Source organism: Mustela erminea, chromosome 7 (assembly GCF_009829155.1).
Source record: "Mustela erminea isolate mMusErm1 chromosome 7, mMusErm1.Pri, whole genome shotgun sequence".
Lineage (NCBI taxonomy): Eukaryota > Metazoa > Chordata > Mammalia > Carnivora > Mustelidae > Mustela > Mustela erminea.
This window is the reverse complement of record NC_045620.1, coordinates 961,610-981,661: the sequence shown is the minus strand read 5'-3', so window position 1 is coordinate 981,661 and position 20,052 is coordinate 961,610. Positions and strand designations below refer to the sequence as shown.

Here is a 20,052-nt window from a genome sequence, read left to right as displayed (position 1 = left end):
CTCAGAAGACAGCTTCGGCCTCCTTTGGTTCCTGCGCACATGGAGGAGGGGGCACAGCGGAGGCCCGGCCGGTCCCCTCCATCCCAGTGGGGCTGGTTCTGCGGGCTGGGCCGGGTGGGAATCAGCCCCTGGGGCTGGAGGGTGGGGAAGGGGGGCCTGTGCTGCGGGGCTCTCCCAGGTTTGGTTCTCAGGGCAGCGAGAAGCCTTGGCAAGATGGGCCAGGCTGCCGCGAGGTGGGTGGACTTGGGGGCGGGGGGAGGCAGCCGCACAGGGCGGCGCCGTGCGCCCGGAGTCCGCTCCTTGCCCTTGGGTCGCGGTGTGCGCGATGCTGGCTGGGTCCTTCCTGTGGACACGGGAAGCCCCCTGTGAGGGAGGTCCAAGGGGCCTGCTTGGGGCCTGGCAGAGCCTGCGTGCTCCACACACCTCTGCGGGGAGCTCCGACCCTTCTGCAGCGCCTGTTGTGTGGGCGCTGGCCCTCGGCCGCCCAGCACAGACTGGCCCAGGGTGACAAGGCTGGAGCCCGCCTCCAGAGGTCCACGTCGACAGTGGGCTACTCCTGACTGAACTGTCCTTGCGCTGCATGAAGACGGTCCTGATGCGCACAGCCCTGTGACAGGCAGGGTGGGGGTGGGGGACCACCACCATCCCCCAATTCTCCGCAGGCGTCCAAAGTCAAAGTCAAAATGCCCTGTGCCAGGACCACCCGGCCTGGCCCTGCACAGCCCCACTGTAGCCTGGTCTGTCCAGCCTGCGGCAGGGAACCCGGCGCCCTCCCGGTCTGCCTGTGCGGGTGCCCCCAGGAGCAGCAGGGGGGTGGATCCTGACCAACGCCGGCGGAGCGCGGGGCGGGGGGATGGGGCGGGGGATGGGGCGGGGAAGAGGCGTGTGCTCCGCCCCACCCGCCGGCCCGCCCTTCGCGGTGGCCGTCGGGGGCGACGCGTCCTAACAGCGCCAGACGGAAGCGCCGCTGGACTGACACGTGGCCTTGGGCGGTGCTGCCCGTGTGGGTCGGACGGCGGGAGCCCAACCTGGACGCGCTAAGCCCTGTGCCCGCGGACGGCCGCCCCCGATGCAGCCGCAGCCGCTGCCCCTGGAGGAGGCCCGCGGGGACGGGGCCGAGAACACCCAGTGGTCCAGGTGGGGCCAAGGTGTGGGGTGGGGGGGCGTGGGGGGAGCGTGGTGGCTTGGGGAGGGGCCGAGGCCACCACTCCAAGCCCTGAGGTGGTGCACTACCCAGACCCAATCCAGGATCCTCCCTTCCATCCAGTCCCAGGGCCAGCGAGTGCCCCTTGAGCCCTCTGCAGGCCTCCAGGGTCCTGGGGTTGCACAGGCAGGAGGAATTGCAGGAGGCCTGCCTGGGGGCAGGGGGTGTTACCCTAGATGGTGGAGAGCCAGCTCACAGGCACAGCTGGGAGTCCTAGGACTGACCCTGCCAGGTAGGACCACACGGATTTCCGGATTTCCGGGCCTGAGGGCCGGGGGAGTGGTACAGGGTCACGCGGCAGGGCAGCTGGGGAGCCTGTGGGGTGGGGGGGGAGTCCTGCCTCCACCTGCCAGCTGTGTGCTGTGGTCTCCATGGACGGGGCCCAGGCCGACTGCCCACTCCTTTTCATATTCTGTGTCTACGTCCACTGCCACGTGCAGAAGTCCCCAGGGCAGGAAGACACACAAGGGCCCCTCTGAGGAGACCCCAGACCCCCAGACCACATGCCTCAGCCCTTGCTCTAGTTCTGTGGACCACGGTCCCTCAGGCCAGCCAGCTGGACGCTGGATCCAAAATTGGGCCCTGGGATGCCAAGGCCAGTCCACCTCCAGCTCTGAGTGCCCGGGGAGCCTGCTCCCTGGAGGGCGACGGCTGGTTCCTGCCCCTGCGTCCAGGCACAGGCTTGCAGGAGGCCTCTAAGGGGAAGTCCCCCCACCCCCCGAGGCTGGGGAAGGATGAGGGCAAAGCTAGTGGGGAAGTTGGAGAGAGGCCGACATCGCGAAGTGGCCCACAGAAGCTGGAAGTTTCCTGCAGGACGAGGTGTGGAGAAGGGCCGGGTCTCCCTGCCAAGCACCCCCGGGACAGGGCACTGCGCTCAGGGGTACAGCTGGGGCCAGGAGTGCCCTGCGGCCTGCCTTGCTCCTGTCTTCCCTCCCCGCTGTCTGGTTATTGAGGGGCTGATCCAGGCTTCACGGCCGTGTGGGCAGAGTGTTGTGGCTGTGGCTACAGCATGTCCTGCAAACTTCCCTCTTGGGTTCGGTTTCCGTGGCTCTGCTTGGCCTTCCCTTAACTTCTTCCCTCTGTGGCTCAGGAGGGAGCACCTGCAGCTCCCCCGGCCCTTGGCAGGTGAGGCAGCAGTTCCGGAGGGGTCTGGGGGGTCCTGGATGGACCTGGGCTCTGCTGGGACGAGGTCATCCCCACCCCCACCCCTGAGTGGACAGTTCTGTCAGTCACAGGAAGTGTGGCAGTTTATTGCAGCCGACGTGGCATGCCCTCCGCGCTGACAACCTTGCATCTGCTCTTGTGGCCCTGGGAAGCCAGGCTGCCACTCATCAGCCATGTCGCTGGGGTGGGGGCAGCCGGGGTGGGGGCAGCCAGTGGCCCTGGACCTGTGTGTGCTCTCCAGGCCTGCAGTGCGGGCACAGTTCCCTTTTCTGAATCAAGGAGCCACGTGGCCACGCATTTGCTCAGCCGTGGATGCTTCTTATGCATAGGGGCCGTTGGCAGAAAGCACAAGGTTCTAGAAGGTTCATAGGAAGCATTCTGCTGAGCTCGGGGCACGGACCTGAGGCCCAGGACGGGGCAGAGTGAGCAGGATGGAGCTTTCCTGGCTCGTCCTGCCGTAGCCTCTGTGTTCCCAGACAGCCCTCCGCAAGATCAAGGAGTCTGGGCCTGGCGTGCTCACCAGCCCTCAGGCAGCTGTCCTTGTCGGGTCGCCGCCTCTAGCCAGACTTGCTCGTTCTGTGTCCCCACCAGCTGTAGAGGAAGTCACTTCACCCGCCTCACTGGCAGTGCCGGGGGGCCTCCAGGGCCCAGGGAGGAACCCGCAGCACCTGGCCCCACGCAGACTCACAGCAGACTGGTGGTCTGCACGCTGAGGGGCCTTTCTTGGCATGCTGTGGTCAGGAGGAGGCCAGGGGGCTGCATTGTGTTCTAGGTGCGTGCCACCCTTCCTGAGCGGGTCAGCCTCAGCTGGCCTTCCGGTCTTTCTTTCTTTCTTTCTTTCTTTTTTTTTAAGATGTTATTTATTTATTTGACAGACAGAGATCACAAGCAGGCAGAGAGGCAGGCAGAGAGACAGGGGGAAGCAGGCTCCCCACCGAGCAGAGAGCCTGATGTGGGGCTCGATCCCAGGACCCTGGGGTCTTGACCTGAGCTGAAGGCAGAGGCTTTAACCCACTGAGACCGCAGGTGCCCCCGGTGTTTCCAGCTGGACTTCCCATGCGAGCTCTTGGGCTCACCGGGAAGAGGCTCCCGATGGCCAGGTGGGCAGGTGACCCTCCATGGCTTTGACCACAGAAGGGAATAAAACTCCTTTCTGTGGGTCCCTGCGGACTGTGGCTCTCAGGGGATGTTGAAAGCTTTGCTCCCACGTCCGGCGGTCCTCCTAGTGCCCTCGGGCAGGCACATGGATGCTGGCAGCGAGCCCAAGCGCAGAGGCACAGGGATACTGTGGGCCCACGTGGGTCACCCTGGATGGGGCATCTGGAGGCCACAACAATGCCGTGGGGCAGGCACACCCCCAGGGGCTCCCCAGGCGGCAGCCGGCTAGGCACAGGCCAGCAGCTGGCCCGGTTCGAATGGGCCATTTGGACTGTGTTCCTCTGGGCCTCCCTAGTAGGCCAGCAGGGCTGTTTGCTCAGAAGTCCCCGACAGGCCTGCTGCCCTCAGGATGGGCACATGGGGACGGACACCGGGGTGAGTGTTCACAGGGCGGGTTTGGTCTTAAGAATCAGGAAGTGGGGGGGGCATGGTGTTGAGGGGTCACTGGCCCATTTCTCCTGTGGTCAGCCTGGAGAAGGAGCGCCCTCCCCCAGCCTAGCCAAAGCAGGGTCTGGTGTCTGGCTTCCGGATCGACAGAACTGGGTGTATTTTTAGCACAGGATCCTATTTCCCACTGGACTCATATGTGAGTGCAGAGGGGTGCCCCAGAGTCCCACCCATGGCACCCCTCGAACGCTGAGACCTAGCTTGAAATCTGTGGTCGCACCTCTTCCCTGTGTACGTGGAGGGGTGGCAGCCCAGGGGTGGGCCCAGACGGCACCCCAGCCCCTCTGCCTACAGAGTTCTCTACTGCGCTGCACATCCCTTGGAGATTCCCAAACCAGCCCCAGACGGGGCCTGGCCTACAGATATAGGGCTGCTGGGGGACGGAAGGCCGGGTTGTTGGAACCGGACTCATTCACCCCAAACCCCCTCGTGGTCCTGGCGAACCTCTCATCAGCTGTGTCTGCTGGTGGGACTGTGGCCTCTTCTAGGGCAGCGGCCGTGAAGGGATGGTCCCGCCGCAGGCCTGGCCAGGTGGATGCCTCCTCCTCCTGACTGTGGAAAAGTGCATGGTGGTTTGCAAGGGGGTTGCTCGCCCATGGACTGTGCCAGCCAGAGGACGTGGACATGGTGGCCTTACCTCCCTCCCAGGCAGTTGCAGGGGCTCCTTATTGGGACATCGGGAATGTGCTGGTCACTCTGCTGTTTACTGACCTGTCAAGGGGCAGAAGTCACGGGCATGAGCCCTTCTTTGAGGACACAGGCTCCAAGAGGCCTGTCCACTACCCCAACCAGTGGTGCCCACGGGCTAGCTGTGCGTTCCACGGATGGCAGGCGCAGATTCGCACTCCCTGTTGAGTCCCCAGAATGACTCCCACGGTCAGCCGTCCACCCTGCTGGGCGGGGCAACCTTGACGTGCCCCTGGCCAGCTCTTCCCCCGGAGAGGTGGGTCCTGTGCCAGGTTGGGGCCTGCCTGTGGGGTGACAGACACATCTCATTAGGCGCACCGATCTGGTTCCTGGCTTGGGCACCACCTGCCGGCAAGAAGGTGCCCTCAGACGCAGGAGGTCATTCTTCCTGGGGGAGAGGCCGGCCGCCTGCCCCCGTGCCCCATTGGGGATGTCTGGTGCGGGTGGGACCCCTAAGCTCCCTGCCAGTCTGTTGCCCTCACTGCCTGCCCCCTGGCGCCACGCCCACTGCCCGAGGCATTGCCAGCCACACCCCAGGACCCCCTGCCGCCGCAGCACCCCTGCCCGTGTCCCACCCACGTGGATGGCACCCACGGCTCTCCCTCTCTCACTGTAGAAAAGTCAGCTTTGTCTCTGAGAACGGTTCTTGATTTCCAGAGTCTCTCTGACGGGTCCAGGGTCCCCTATGCCCAGGGCACCTCCTGCCATATCTGTCCGTGTCCTGCCTTTGTCCCATCAGCAAATGTCAACACGGCACTAGGAACCAAAGCCCATCGTTTGTGGAGATCCTGCTGTTTGTTTTGACGCCCTGGGACCCCATTTGGGGTCTCACCGCCTCCCGGCTGGGGCAGTTTCTAGCTTGCCTGGCATCAGGGCCAGTCACGGAGCGTGGGCCAGGAGTCTGAAGGATGGTCGCTGTGTGGACACCTGCCCCGGCTGGCAGGGCTGCTTCCGCCCTGCCCAGGTTCTCCAAGAGCCGACTGCCCTGAAGGCGCCGTGTCCCCTGCCCGAGGTCCTCTGCCGGGCAGACACCGCTTTCCTGGGCACCCTCCGGGGACCCACTGTCCTGCTCCCACCCTGTGGCACCCCCCGGGCGGCTTACTGAGCTGCCGCCCGTCTGACCTGCGTTTCTGCCGGCCGGCGGGTCGTTCCCGGCCCCGCTGCTGTGAGAGGCTCATCGCAGGCTCAGCCACAGACCTGGGGGCGGGGGTGTTCGGAGGAGGCCGTGCTGCTCCTCCAGGCCTGACGCGGCCCCTTCTGTCCCGCAGGCCCGAGTGCCAGACGTGGACGGCGACGCTGCTGCTGGGCACGTGCCTGCTGTACTGCGCCCGCGTCAGCGTGCCCGTGTGCACCGTGTCCCTGAGCCAAGACTTCGGCTGGAACAAGAAGGAGGCCGGCCTCGTGCTCAGCAGCTTCTTCTGGGGCTACTGCCTGACGCAGGTGGTGGGCGGCCACCTTGGGGACCGGTGAGCAGCGCTGCTCCCCACGCGGGCTTGGGGCTGCCCTGGGGCCGGGGCTCCTGCAGAAAGAATGTGCACCTGCCCGCCCTCCCCACCAAGCAACACACGAGCTGGGAGAGCCGGGCTCCACGGGGGAGGCCGGGAGGGTGGTGCGGGCAGGTGCACAGCACCCTGAGGAGCCCCCGGCAGCCCAGTGCGGTGCTTGTCGGGACAGATGGACAGGCTGGACCTGCGCTCCTACCGTCGGCCTCTCCTGCAGAGGAGGAGGCTCTGGCCGTGCTTTCTGCGAGTGGGATCTTCTCAGCCTGCCCGGCCGTCTGGCCGCCACACTCCCGTCGCTGTCCCCCTGTCCTTCTGCAGGATCGGCGGGGAGAAGGTCATCCTGCTGTCCGCCTGCGCCTGGGGCTTCCTCACCGCCGCCACCCCGCTGCTCGCCTACCTCAGCGGCGCGCACCTGGTCTTCATGACCTTCTCACGCATCCTCACGGGCTTGCTCCAAGGTAGGGCTGCCCCGTAGCGTCCCTCCTGGTCTCAGCCGTGGGAGAGCAAAGCGGGTGCACGTGTTGTCCACACGCGTGTGTGAGTGCACATGCATGCACATGCCTGTCCTCACGAGTGCTCCCACGTGGGATGGGCCCTAGATCAGAGGAGGCATGTCCACGGCCCTGTGTGGCCGCTGATAGGGTGGCCGGAGCTTCGGGCCTGGCTGCGCGGCCCTGGACAGGGCAGCGGGAGTGCAGAACATGCTGGCCGACGCCTGCTCTCAGCGACTCTCACCGGCTGGTTTGCCTGCCCTGGAGACACTTCCCAGCCTGGCACATTCTAACGTCAGATGCCCTCCTCTGCTCCAGAGACATGGCGGCAGCCAGCCTGGTGTGTGGTATCTGTCGCCACCATGGCCCGTGGCGCAGTGGGGATTTGCTGAGTGTCCGTGTGTTGTGGGTACAGGCTGCCCCCCGGGGCCAAGCCCCCCAGGACCGACGCCTCTCCCAGTGTGCTAACCAGCACCAGCAGTCTGGCTTACTGGCCATTGGCCCCTGCGGGAGCTGGCTCTCGGGGTGCCCAGCCAGGTGGCCCTCAGCTCAGGCCATGTCCCCATCTTCCCCAGAGACCAGTCTGTGGCCCAGTACATGGGGCTCGAGGGGCAGCCGTCGCTCTGGGCGACTGGCACTTGGCGGGGGCTGGGGGGAGGGGCCCTGACGGTAAGGCGAAGTCCTGTCTCACCCGCTGGCCTCTTAGCTCTTCCTGGTACTTTTAGAGAAAAGCGTGGAAAAGGGAACCACAAAATCAGATTTTGAAAATCAAAATAAAAATCAGATTGAAATCATTGTAGACTCACAGGAAGTTGTAAGGAAACTTCAGCTGCTCCCTTCCTGACCCCCTGACGGCGATGGCCCTGGGGTGTGCAGGCAGGGTCACACGGGGTGCTGCAGCTGCACAGGGCTGGGCGTGCACCTTGGACGGGAGTGGGCACGAGTATGCACGTGAGTGTGGACGCGAGCGTGGGCGTGCGTGGGCGTGAGTGGGTGTCCATGCCAGGACACAGGCTGGTGCGGCCTGGGGCCAGCGTCAGGGTGATGGCAACAGGAGCCCCAGCTGGGACCCAACGTCGCTTCCACGGCCCACGCTGCGAGTGTGCGGCTGGCCCGACTGTGGGTGCGGCTGTTTCCCATGCGGGATGCGGGGAGGCTAGCTGCGTCCTGCTGGTCCTTGGGGGTGAGGTCAGCAAGAAGGACACCCCAAACTTGACTCGTCCCAGCCTGGCTCCCACCCTGGCTGGCCCCGCTCGCAGGACCCGGGTGACTCTTGGGGTCACAGCTCTCCGCGCGTTTCAGGCGTGTACTTTCCGGCGCTGACCAGCCTGCTGTCCCAGAAGGTGCGAGAGAGCGAGCGAGCGTTCACCTACAGCACCGTGGGGGCCGGCTCCCAGTTTGGGTGAGTCCTGACCCAGGGAGCCCGGGCGACCCAGGGTGTGCCTGTGGGGTCCGGGCAGGGACAGGCCACGTGGGCACATACGCAGCTCAGGGTGACGTGGGAGGCTGGTTCTGGGCTACAGGAGACCGGCCGTCCTTGTGCTTCTTGGTGCCAGGCGCCTGGTCCCCGGCGCCTGGGCCAGTGGCGTGGCTTTGAGGCCCGTGGGCCGGGGCAGTGGCCAGTCCACTGAGGCTCCTTCCATCTGTGCTGGGGGGGTGGCGAGAGAGGGTGCAGTCCGCTGGGGGCACAGGGCGTGGTCTTGACGTCATGCCCGTGCTCCCGCATGGAGGCCTCACTCAGGGAGAAGGGCCACATCATGGTGCTGACGGGGCCTCGCTGCCCCAGGGCTCAGGCCCCCGGTGCCGTTGCCCCCAGGATGGAGGCAGGAAATCAGAGGGCCAGGGGATGCTGCGGGTGGGCCAGGAGCCACCCAAATAAAACCCAGGGCACCCGTGCCGTGGGAATTCTGGATAAGCTGCCTGGGGCAAACGTACCACGCAGGATGTGCCGTTTTCCTGAAACCCCGCCTCAGCGGAGGCCTGGGCCTGTGTCCCGGGCTGGGAGGCACCGGAAAGACTCTGCCCACGGTGGGGCTGAGGGGAAGGCACCCCCGTGCCTGCCGGCCCCGCTCACCCTCCTCCGTCCCTCGTTAGCTGTCCTGGCTGCGGCTCTGCGGACGCCTGGCATGCGGGAGGGCCGGCCCCACGGGGGCGCCTGGAACCCCGGAGCCGCCAGGCTTCCGGCTGTTGTGCTCGGCTCTGCTGCTTCTGGGTTTAGAAATCGCAGGATGTCAGCCTGTGTGCCTGTGAGATGGACAACGGGGGGTTTCCTCTGAGTTCCCGAAACCGTCCCTTCTTCTCTGCTGCCGTTTTAGTTTAGAAGTCACACCTCCATAGGGGACCGGCTTGAAGGGCGGGAAGCAAGGAATTAAAGCAGTGTGGGGGGACCCCGGGTCCAAGGCATCCAGAAGTCTCCCCAAATTCTCCAAGCCCCTCACAAAACATTCTCAGATGGGACCTCCTGAGCCTGCTTCCCTGGTGGCAAGGTCCCACAGGGCGGGGGGCGGGGGTTTCTCAGAGGCATCACCTGGCCTGAGGGAAGCCTGGGGTCACAGCCACACCACTGTCTGTCCTCCAGGATGCTGGTGACAGGGGCCGTGGGCTCCCTCCTCCTGGACCGGTACGGCTGGCCAAGTGTCTTCTACTTCTCGGGTGGCCTCACGCTGCTGTGGGTGTGTTACGTGTACAGGTGCCTACTGAATAGAAAAGGTACCGTGGCCAGGTGGGCGAGCGCCAGCAAACACAGCTGCCCAGGGAGGGGCGAGGGCCCGGTGCCCGTCCCCTCCCGGAGCCGCTCACCGTCCGCTGATGCAGGACCCTGAGCTGCGGCTTTGCCCCACCTGGAGCTTGAGGAAAGTGCCCACTCTCAGGCCCATGCAGGCGCACAGGGACAGCTGCCCCCCAGGAGGCACGGGCAGCTGGGGGGCAGCTGGGCTGAGGGTGGCAGGAAGCAGGGCTTGGGAGATCGGCGGGCAGGGGAAGGACTGAGGGTCCACACAAGTGTGGGGACAACCCAGGATGCGTGCAGGGAAGACGGTGTGGTGGGGTCACACACAGGCCGGGCCCGCGGGAGCTGCCCCCCCCCAGCAGGAGCCGGTCGGCAGCAAGCGGTGCTGTGCCCTGACGGTGAGGATCTTTCATGTGCAAATGCCCTGCTCCCCTCAGACCTCATCCTGGCCTTGGGCATCTTGGCGCAAGGCCTGCCGATGTCCAGGCACACCAAAGTTCCCTGGAGACAGCTTTTCCGGAAGCCTTCAGTCTGGTGAGCCTCGGGACCACAGTGCATGTGGGGGTGTGGCGGGATAGGGTCCAGCATGGTGGGTCTTGGGTGCTCCCTGGTGTGGGTCCGGCCCTGGCTCCTGACCTCCACACCCGGGCCCTGTGTGGCGCGTGGGGGGCCGTGCTCACAAGAGCCCCCCTTGGGCAGGGCTGGGGTCCAGACGGACGCTGAGCCTGGCGCCTGTCCACAGGGCAGCCGTCTCCTCCCAGCTGTCGTCGGCCTGCTCCTTCTTTGTCCTCCTGTCCTGGCTTCCCACCTTCTTTCAGGAGACGTTCCCCAGCTCCAAGGTGGACGAGCCGTGCCCGCGTTCTCAGGGACAGGGAGCGCCGCAGACCAGTGCTGGGACTCGGTGTCGGCCCCGGCATGCGGGCTCATGGCCCTGTGATGTCCACCCCCAGGCTTGTGGTCGGCGCCTGGGCCTGGCGGGGTGGCTTCCTGCCGCCACAGCCCTTGCTCCCGGGATGGACCCCGAACGCTGCCCCTACAGCTCGGCAGCCATTCTGTGGATGGTCGTTTCTGAGGGTGGGCCAGCGGGGGTCGGGACGTGGGCAGGGCTGTCCCCTGCCGGGCAGCCTGGTACACCAGCCCAGCTGTCCGGCCACCCTCCTCATCTGGTGACCAGGACCCCCCAAGGTGGGCCCGCACCTGCAGCTCAGCCGGCTCACGGTGTGGGGAGCCATAGGGGAGGCTCGACCCGCAGGGAGACAGCGCTGGTGGGCCTAGAGCTTGGCCAGTGCGGGGACCATCAGGGCCAAAGAGGCCCCCACGCCCGGGAGCCCAGTCTCTGTGGGGGAGAAACTTCCTGGGCATCCGTGGCCTTGGGCAGCCACCCAGCCCGTGCAACTCTCCCCTCTGAGGCCTCCCTCCTTCCTGCAGGGTTGGGTCTTCAACGTGGTGCCTTGGCTGGTGGCGATTCCCGCCAGTCTGTTCAGCGGGTTTCTGTCTGATCATCTTATCAATCAGGGTGAGCCATGGGGGACGGGCCCCTGGGAACCAGCCCGGGCTTTGCCACACTTGGGGGGCGGGAGGCACCCCTCCTGGGGAGTTCTAGAGGGAAGGGAAGGGGCCTTGCCCCTGAGGACCTCCTGTCAGCATGAGACCCCAGCCTCAGTTTCCCTGGGGGAGTGGGGAACCATGAGAGGACCTGAGTCCTGTGGCCGTGGCGTTTCTCCCCAGGGGCTGGGTGTGGCCCCGAGCTTCTTCAGAGGAGGAGAGGTCATCTGATGGGGTCAGAGGTCATAGGTCGGGTGGGCCTTGTGTGTGAGCCCAGAGCCCCAGTGAGCACCCCCTGAGGGTGAAGAGCTCAGACGCGCTTGGACGTTAGTCCTCCCTGGTCGCTGAAGTGCGGTCTGCGTACGGTGGGAGGAGGAGACGCTGTGCAGACCCGTGCAGAAAGCGCGCCTTTCCTCCGTGCGTCTGCGGCACCGCAACCTGGAGGGTCCTCGGGGGCACGCCCAGTGCAGGGCTCGCACACGGACACACATAAGTGGACACACTGACACGCGGGCTCACGCACTCACACCGCACCTGTGGTCACACACGGCCAACACACACGGCACCCGCATGCGCAGACACACACTCACGCACACGTGCACGCACGGTGCACACGGGACACCGGGAGCAGGTACGTGCTCACGTGTGTACGCACGCCTCCTGCACAACAAGGGACACCCTACCTCGAGCCCAGGGCCTGTCCCTCCCCGCCCTGCCCCCTCTCTGCAGCCGCGCCGGCTGGGACCCAGCAGGGGCCGTCGGGGGCTCAGCACAAATGGGCCGACGGGACCGTCTCCCCGTCTCCCCCCCGCTCAGGTTACAGGACCATCACCGTGCGGAAGTTCATGCAGGTAGAGAGGGGCGGGATGAGCCTCTTTGGACACCCGTTTGTTCCTGGGACCCGAGGGGTTTGACCTCCAGTGGCCCGACCCAGAAGGCATTTGGAGGGTGCCCTCGGTCAGTGCTGGGGGCTGGCTTGGCTGCCTTGAGCGCTTCTCCCAGCTGCGTTGGTGGGTTCTCTGTGCCGCCGAGCCTGGCACGCGGGCCGGGCTGCTTCCCTCTCAGTCTGACCAGCGGGACTGGCTTATCACGGAGCCTCGCGTCACACATCCCCAGGAGCGGGGGGCTTTCCAGTGTCCGCCACGGCCTGTGCCCTGCCACCCCTCTTCTCCCGCAGGTGATGGGCCTCGGGCTGTCCAGCGTGTTTGCCCTGTGTTTGGGTCACACCTCCAGCTTCTGTACGTCTGTGGTCTTTGCATCTGCATCCATTGGCCTGCAGACCTTTAACCACAGGTAAGTGCCGGGCACCCCCCACCAGAGCTGTCCCAGGCTGACCACGGGTACCTGGCAGCATCCCGGGCCGCCGGCGTCCGGGTGTGTGGGAGAAGACACGTGGCTCAGGCTCACCCGAGAGCGAACCACGGGGCCACGTTTCTCCGCGTATCACGCTTGCGCGGACCCGGGATATTGGGAAAAACTAGATTTGCAGATGGGGAGGGGCTGGGGAGGAGCGCCCTCTGGCCCCTTTCCTCTGGTTCAGCAGCCCTCCTGAGGTGCTCAGCAGGCCCAGCATTTGACAAGGAAGATGTCACTGGAAATTGTTTCAGCAATCAGCCGCTTAATGGTTTTCAAATTAGTAGAAAGCAAGTGACTGTGCATTCGAACAAGCTTGTCTTGCCATGTTCGTTTCACCCTGGGAGTGGACTCCTGCACTGTGGCGCGGTGGGAATGGGACAGCAGGGTGGGCAGGATGGCCTGCGTGGGGCTGTGGCCCTGGGGTGGTCTCGAATCCCGGTGCCCCAGTGTGGCAGGCCGCCCCTGGCTGGGCTCAGGTCTGAGGACCCACTTGGCAGTTTCGAGGCTCCAGGCGCTCAGAGGACAGCCCTGGGCGTAGGGGCGTGGTGGCCGTCCCGTGGTCACTGCTTTCCTCTCTCCCGTAGTGGCATTTCAGTCAACATCCAGGACCTGGCTCCGTCCTGTGCCGGCTTTCTGTTTGGTGAGAACCCCTGACCCGCGTGTGAATAGGAAGTGACTGTCCCCCCCAGGCATCCCTCACCCAACCTCACCCCTCCCTGGGCCCCTAGGGACCGTCCCAGGGTAGGGGGGCCTCCTGAGACCTCCTCTGTCCTGTTCACAGGTGTGGCCAACACAGCTGGAGCCTTGGCAGGTGAGAGGCAGGTGTGGTGCCTCCTGGTGGCCCTGCCCCCGTGTCTCCCCACCCCTCGGGTACCCAGCCCTGCAGGGTGGCCACGGTGCCCTTGAGGGTCCCACAGTGCCACACCAGTGGAGAGGGGAGGGCGCAGCCCCTGGAGCCGGCAGGGCGAGAACTCAGCCACTTTCCACGGTGTTCGCTTTTCTGATGGCGTACCCCAGCCCCCACGAGACCCCCAGATGGGAGTCAAATCCTTGAGGCCCAGGGTTCGCGGGGTTGAGTGTCTGGATGACAATGTCGGGGCTCGTTCTCCATGGGGGCTGGAGAGGGACCTGTTGAGGGGGGCAGTACCCTGGGCAGCCCATGAGGTCTCTGGCCCTCTGAGACCCTCGGAGGCCGGCCTTCCCTCGGCCTGGTGGTGTGGACCCCTGAGTCCAGGTTCTGTCCCTCAGGCCGCCCCTGGCCTCTCCTCCTGGAGCCCCGGCACCAGATGCGCTCCTTGGCCCTGCCCTCGGGACCGCCTTGGAGCGCTTGGCCTTTCTGCCCCCATCCGCTGCAGGTGTCGTGGGCGTGTGCCTGGGGGGCTATCTCCTCGAGACCACAGGCTCCTGGGCGTCCATGTTCAACCTGGTGGCCGCCGTCGGCAGCCTGGGGCTGTGCACGTTCCTGCTGTTTGGAGAAGCCCAGCGAGTGGACCTGAGTCCTGCCCACGAGGACCTCTAGCTGCCCCTGCCCTACGGTTCCTTCAGTGCCATCTCCCTTGGGTGACAGGCTCTGTTTGCGAGCCTCCCACTCCGGACGGAGCAAGCAGAGGGAGGGTGAGCCGGAGCCAAGCTGGGCAGCCCTGGGGGGAACGTCGGTTTCTCCAGCGAGGTGATCGCACCCTCCCCCAGGGCTCGTGGACTGTCAGCAGGGAGAGGAATTAGTATTTTTAGTAGTGGCTGTGTCGTCACACATGCAGTCTGTTCCATGTAGATCCACGTGCCCCCGAGGTCATGACGGTGGGAGGGTTGCCCATCACTGCAGGGGCTGGGGCACCGCTGGCCTAGACACCCCCCCCACCCCCGGCATGTGAGACCAGATCATTCTTCGTGGGGGGAGGGGGACTGTCCTGTGCACTGCGATTGCATACCTGGCCCCGCTACAAGGGGACCCCACCCCCACTCACGACAACCAGCATTGGATCCTGGCATCACCACGTGTCCCCAGGGGAACCAGCCATGGGTGGGAACCAGAGTTCTCTTGAAGGCCATTAGTGGCTGTGGCATCAGTGCTTCTCCAGGAAGCCAGACTGAGACCCCGATTCAGTGGGCGGGCCGTGGACTAGATGCCCATCTTTGGGGACCCGCCCCGCCTCCCCTGTGGGTCCTTGGCGCTGGCGAAGTGCTCTGCCTCCCTGGCAGCCCCTGACGCCAGCCTAAGGGGACTGTGGGTCCCTCTCCCGCCCAGGGCGCTCCTTCTCTCCTAACAGAGGAACTGGTCGCCTGGGGGATTAGTAACAGGTCCTGCAAGATGTATATGTAGAAATCAGAAACTGAGAACGTGGAAGAATCGCCCCAGATTTATTTAAATGACGGCTATTAAACTAGAAGAGGAAGACTGTTACTTTATTACTCTTATTTTTTTTTTAAAGAATAACCACTAGGAGGAGAGCTTTGTTGAGCTCACAGCCCAGGAAGCCTGCAGAGGTTGCAGGCAGGTGCAGGAGAATGAGCAGGGAGAGGGGAGGGGTGGCTAGTGTTCTGCTGCCTGCCGCAGGCACCCCCAGAATCCGGCTGCAGGGCCGGGGAGCACTCCACAGGATGGCAGGCATCTTTGCCTGTTTTTCCCTCTGCTGGATCAGAAAGAAAGATTCTTGGTTCCCAGACTGTACTCTGGCCTCCGTGGCTTTGACCAGGGCTGCACTAGGAATATTACTTTTCCACAAAAGCCTTCGTGGTCCTTGGTTGGAGGTTTTACTGAGCCACCCTGGCGGGCGATGGCGGAGCCCAGCCTCAGAGACTCCCCATGGCCAGAGTCCCGCACCCGGCATGGTCGGGTCCTCGGATGCTGTAGCTAGGCTCTCCTTGTTCCCGGGCGCGTAACGAGTAGGGGCCTAGCACAGCCGTCCCCACCAGCGGTTTCCGGAATCTTCCACCTTCCCCTCCTGAAACTCTGTCCCCGTTAAACGACATGCCCTTGCCCTGCTCGCAGCCACTTGTGCCCACTGTCCACGTTCTGTCCCGGTGGATGTGGAGGCTCTGGGTCCCTCACAGCATGGGACTTGAGCAGTAAGTGTCCTTCAGTGACTGGCCTGTTCCACGGAGCGTGATGGCCTTCAGGTGTGTCCACCCGGAAGCGGGCGCCAGAGTTCCCCTCCCTTTTCAGGCTGAGCCATACTCCACTGGGTGGACAGGCCACATTTTGTGCCTCCGTGGACGGACACGGGTTGTTTCCACCTCTTGGCTGCTGCGAACATGGGCGTCTCTAACCTGTAGCGAGCCGTAAGCTCTGTGAGGGCACAAGCGAGGCGGTGGTCCTTTCCGCCCTCCCTCGGTCTTGCAGGGTCTAGGACTTTGAGCGAATGTGGGACTCAGGAGGCGAAGGTGGGTCTTATCAGAAGGGGAGCCGGAGACTCACGGTGTCAGCCAAGGCCCCGGCCTCTGGAATGCCACAGGGGTCCCCTCAGGTCACTTCCTCAACATCAGAGGAGGGGGGTTGGTATGTGGGGTTTGGGGGACACAGGCCTGGTGCCCGGCAGAGGGGCCCAGCTCCTCACAGCACTGCCGTCTGTGGTCTGGAGCATCCTGGAGCCGGGTGCGCTCTCCATACCCCACCCAAGGTCAGTGGTGGACCTCGGTCAGGCCTCCCCAGAGTCTGGGGGACATGGCTGCCGGCGGAGAGGGTGCTGGTGGCAAAGGGGTGCTGGAGGGTGGTGGGCAGCAGCCCTGGGCGGAGTGCTAGATGCCACACGCAGGTTGGGACACATTCCTGCCCTGGTCACTGCTCCGGCAGGTCCTACCGGCTGATGGGGACGGGTCCGGTGGTGACATGGGCGAGGGGCCAAGAGCACAGAGCTTTGGCCACCTCCTTCAGCACACACTGAACCGAGCCTCCCAAACACTGCTGAGCCCAGAGGAGGGGCTCCAACCCCCTGGGTTCTGGAGCGGGGCGTGCACCTGCGCTTGGGGCACCTGGGTTCGCCTTGGGAGGCCCAGGCTGCTGCCGCCCACAGCTGGCCAACAGAGGGCGCCGTCGGACAGGACTGTGTCCCGCGGCTGGTCCAGAGCCAGACCCTGGTCTGTCGTCCTTTTGGCGCCACGACCACCTCCCCATCTCCACCCCCGTCCACCCCCGGCTCTGGGTCCGGCTGCTCAGCGCCCACGACAGGCGGAGTTCCCAGCGCTGGGCTGCACTGCGGGGACTGTTGAGAGGACGATGCGGTGCAGGGGTCGTGTGTGCAGCAGGGGCGGGGGTGAGGGGGCGGCGGCTGGGAAGGCTCTGGAACAGGGCGATTAACTGGCCAGGGAGTGGAGCTCCAGGGCTCGTCCCCCTCCCCGTCCCCCTTCCCCAGGGCTGGGGACCCTGCGTCCTCAGGGGCGGGGCACAGGCCTCCTCGAATGGGGCTGTCTTCCCACCTGAGCAAGCAGGCAGTGGGACTGTGGGAGTTCAGGCTCGGGGAACAGTGGCCTCCACGGGAGATCCCTCCAGTGCTGGTCCCGCTGCCTCCCCGGGGGAGAGGGAGGCATCATCCTCCACCCATGTACAGGACCGTCCTCTCCTGGTCACCACAAAGGACACTTTTCCCTCATTTCTCACTTTCTTCTCTTTTTTATGGAGAGACAGTGTGAGCTGGGGGGCGGGGCAGAGGGAGAGGGAGAACCCCAAGCAGGGTTCTGCTCAGAGCAGAGCCGGGAAGACGATTGGATCTCTGGACCCTGAGGCCACAGCTGAGCCACAATCAGGAGTTCGATGCTCAAAGGACAGCCCGGCGCCCCTCCCTCGTGTCTTTAATGGGCACTTAAGCTCGTCAGTAACATGGGACCGTCCCCACCGCTCTCGTGGCCCTCCTTGGCCCTGTTTCTGGCTTGTCCTTCCTCAGTAGGACTACAGTGCCCTGGGGGTCCCCACTTGCCCCCTCGGGAGTTCCTGGACCTGCTCCCTCCCGGGGGGTCCTCCCTCAGAACCAGGGAGACTTGCGGAGGCCTCCCTAGGCTGTGCTCTGTCCCGACCATCCGCAGTGGGTCATTCCGTCACCCTCTTCCGGTGTCCGAGGAAGGAGAGAGATGGGCGACACGTCGGGCGGCACTTTCACGGGGATTTATTTTATTATGTTTAATTGAAAAGCACTGAGGTGGCGGCATGAATATTCAGCAGGGCGGCTGCGGGCGCGGGCATGGGGGCTGATCCTGGGACGTGCCCCAGCACGGGACCTGTCACAGAGGGAGTGAGGTGGGGAAGCTATTAATTGAAATAGCTTCATTAATTAGTAATTAACAGCAGGGAGATGACTGTGTCACACGTCCTATTTCAGTGGATGCCCTTCATGTGTTATGGGGCCTTTAATTAAAGGACGTGCATTTTAATTAAAGGCAAGCATGGCCCTTTGGCCTTTGGAATACAAAAGACACTCCCAAGTTTCAAAGAAGCCATCGGGGAGGCTGGTCCAGGTGGCGGGGAGTCGTGTCCTCCATGTTGGACCCCATCGCCCTCTAGGCCCTCCCTGGGCAGTGGCCCCAGGCGGATCCCCCTTCGAATCTGCTTAGCGCCCTTCCTGAGCCCACGGGGGTGGCCTTTGGGGCTGTGAGTAGGGACTGGGTGGTGGCCGGAGACGCCCTGGGCCGGTGCTGAGCCTGCACCGTGCACTTGCCCCAGGCTCCACATCTCTGCCTGTTCTGAGTGACCAGAACTTACCCACAGCTGTGCCTAGAACCGGTGGGGGTGGGCCAGGGTGGGGGCCGCTCAGCCTGCCCCTAACATCCTGGATCCAGGTGGGGTGTTTCCTCACACTGGCCGGGGCCCAGCAGGCAGATCATGAGCTGCCAGCAAGCAGTCGCCTGCAGAGACCTCGGGTCCCCTCCTGACAACAAAGATGTAACTGGGCAGCTTGGGACCCACACCCCTGTCCTGCTCTCTCTGTCTCTGCCTCTGTCCCCCAGAGTGTCCTGTCCCCTGACCACCTCCTGAGTGACATTTGCCGAGGTGACAGACACAGCTGGGTCTGAGCCTGGGGGGTGGGGCAGAGGGGAGACTCCAGGCCCCGCTCGCCCTCCCAGCCTTCAGAGCGGGCGCCTGGGGTCGCTCAGATATACCTGCCCTTTGCCCTGCCTATGTTGTCCACCTTGAGATCTTGGCCCGGCCTCTGTCTCTGCCTAGATCACCCCCGCCCCCCCATCCAGCGGACAGGGGCTCGCACACACACACGTACACGTGCACACCTGTACACGCAGACACACACACCCAGCACTGGTGGAGGTTCCCACTAGACAAGGGCTCGGAGAGCAGAACCCACGAACGGTGCTTCTTCGTGCCCCCTGCCTGGGGTCTATCCCGGGGGCTCCTTGGTGGAGGGCTCCATGGAAGCAGGACACGGGCCTGGCCCAGGAGCAGAGCGCTCTGCCCTCCCGTCTCTCTGGCTGGGCAGAAATACTCAGCATCAAGAGGAACTGAGTCACCTGGGGCGGAAATCCTGGGGCTGCCCGCCTTCCCACCATCAGGCAGCTTTGCGCCCACCTCAGGGGGAAGTGGGCACAGGACAGGGACACCCATCTGCCCCGAGAAGTCCGTCTGCTATTTCAAGAGCAGACCCCAAATTCCTTCCCTTGAGCACCTTGAATCTAGGTGCTCTCTAAGACCGGAAGGTGATTTCCAGATCGGGGCAGGAAAGGCTCCCCAGGGACACTGGGTCACTGGAGCCCCCGCCACGCTGTGAGAAGTTCAGTCAGGCCTCCAGGGCGACACAGGGGAGGCCTTCTGGCTAACTGCCCGAGGAACTGCCGCAAAACGACCAGCAGAGCCCCCGCGCGTGCCTGACCACGGAGGCCACCAGGAGAATACAACAGTGGACAAAAGGAGCTTGGGTTTGGGGCGGTTCCTTAGGGTTCCCTTGGGAGGGAGGAGAGGGTGAGCCTGTCCCGGTGGGCACTGGAGCGTCCAGATGCGTTTGAGCTGGGCCTGGGACGGGCATGAGTGAGAAGGGGGCTCGTTCTCTCGGGGGGACTGCAGGAGGGCCTCTCGGCGGGGCACCCCACTCTGGTCAGCGGCCACGTCCGGAGGGTCCCAGCCACTCTTCACTCAAGATGTCTGCTCAGAGAGAACCTGACCGATGCCCACTCCCCGCCCCTCGCAGAAGCAACGCCTGCCTTTGCGCAGGTGGGCAGAAGACCCAGGAACCTCTTTAGGAAAGGGCTGAGAAAGCGTCTGTGCCAAGGACAGACCAACGAGACACCACTAAAAATGCCAGCGACGTGCGGCATGGAAAGCGGCCTGTCCGATGAAATGACTGAGCGCATTAGCATTCCTTGCCGTCCCACACCCCCGTGAGTGGTTTGCATCTCCCTCTTCCTTTGGCTCGGAGGGCCTTCAGCCGGCACTCACGCTGTGTCCTCCTGCGCCCCGTGGAAAGGAGGCCTGGGGGACAGGCCCCCCACATTCGAGCCAGTGGAAATCGCTGCTGCCTGCATGGCCCTGCCCCTCCCCTCCACCCGCCAATACCTCCTGCCTGCATGCAAGCTCTCCCTTCCCAGGACCAGGCACCTCCACAGGGACCAGCCCAGGGCCGCCGGACGGTCTGATGGCGGTGGACAAAGTGCAGCAGACCGGGGCTTCTCCCACGGCTCTGGAGGCTGGAGTTCCGACGACAAGGTGTCAGCGCTGGGCTCCTCCCGAGGCTCCATCCTCCCTCTGTGTCTGGGTCCTGATATCTTCTTCCGCGCACAGTCAGACTGGAGAAGGGCGCGCCCTAATTCCTTGTTTCGACTGAAACACCTCCGTGA

General features: G+C 64.5%; 1 protein-coding gene across 8 annotated transcripts; it reads left to right on the top strand.

The window, feature by feature from the left end:
• The first annotated feature begins 906 nt into the window (after positions 1 to 906).
• SLC17A9 (solute carrier family 17 member 9) lies at positions 907 to 13,909 on the top strand. 8 transcript variants are annotated; one of them, XM_032350082.1, is made up of 15 exons: positions 910 to 1,137; positions 1,238 to 1,312; positions 1,374 to 1,436; positions 5,929 to 6,126; positions 6,481 to 6,620; positions 7,956 to 8,055; positions 9,232 to 9,362; positions 9,819 to 9,915; positions 10,124 to 10,220; positions 10,810 to 10,897; positions 11,656 to 11,777; positions 12,104 to 12,219; positions 12,867 to 12,922; positions 13,064 to 13,093; positions 13,638 to 13,909. In XM_032350082.1, exons 3-15 carry the CDS (start codon positions 1,381 to 1,383, stop codon positions 13,799 to 13,801), a joined length of 1,395 nt encoding a protein of 464 aa, XP_032205973.1. In that variant the 5' UTR covers positions 910 to 1,137; positions 1,238 to 1,312; positions 1,374 to 1,380; the 3' UTR covers positions 13,802 to 13,909. The 8 variants fall into 8 exon arrangements, with proteins under 8 accessions (XP_032205975.1, XP_032205976.1, XP_032205973.1 ...); XM_032350083.1 differs by having other exon boundaries at positions 1,059 to 1,137; positions 1,268 to 1,312; XM_032350084.1 differs by lacking the exons at positions 1,238 to 1,312; positions 1,374 to 1,436 and having other exon boundaries at positions 907 to 1,137; positions 9,232 to 9,375; positions 10,200 to 10,220.
• Positions 13,910 to 20,052: the final 6,143 nt, after the last annotated feature.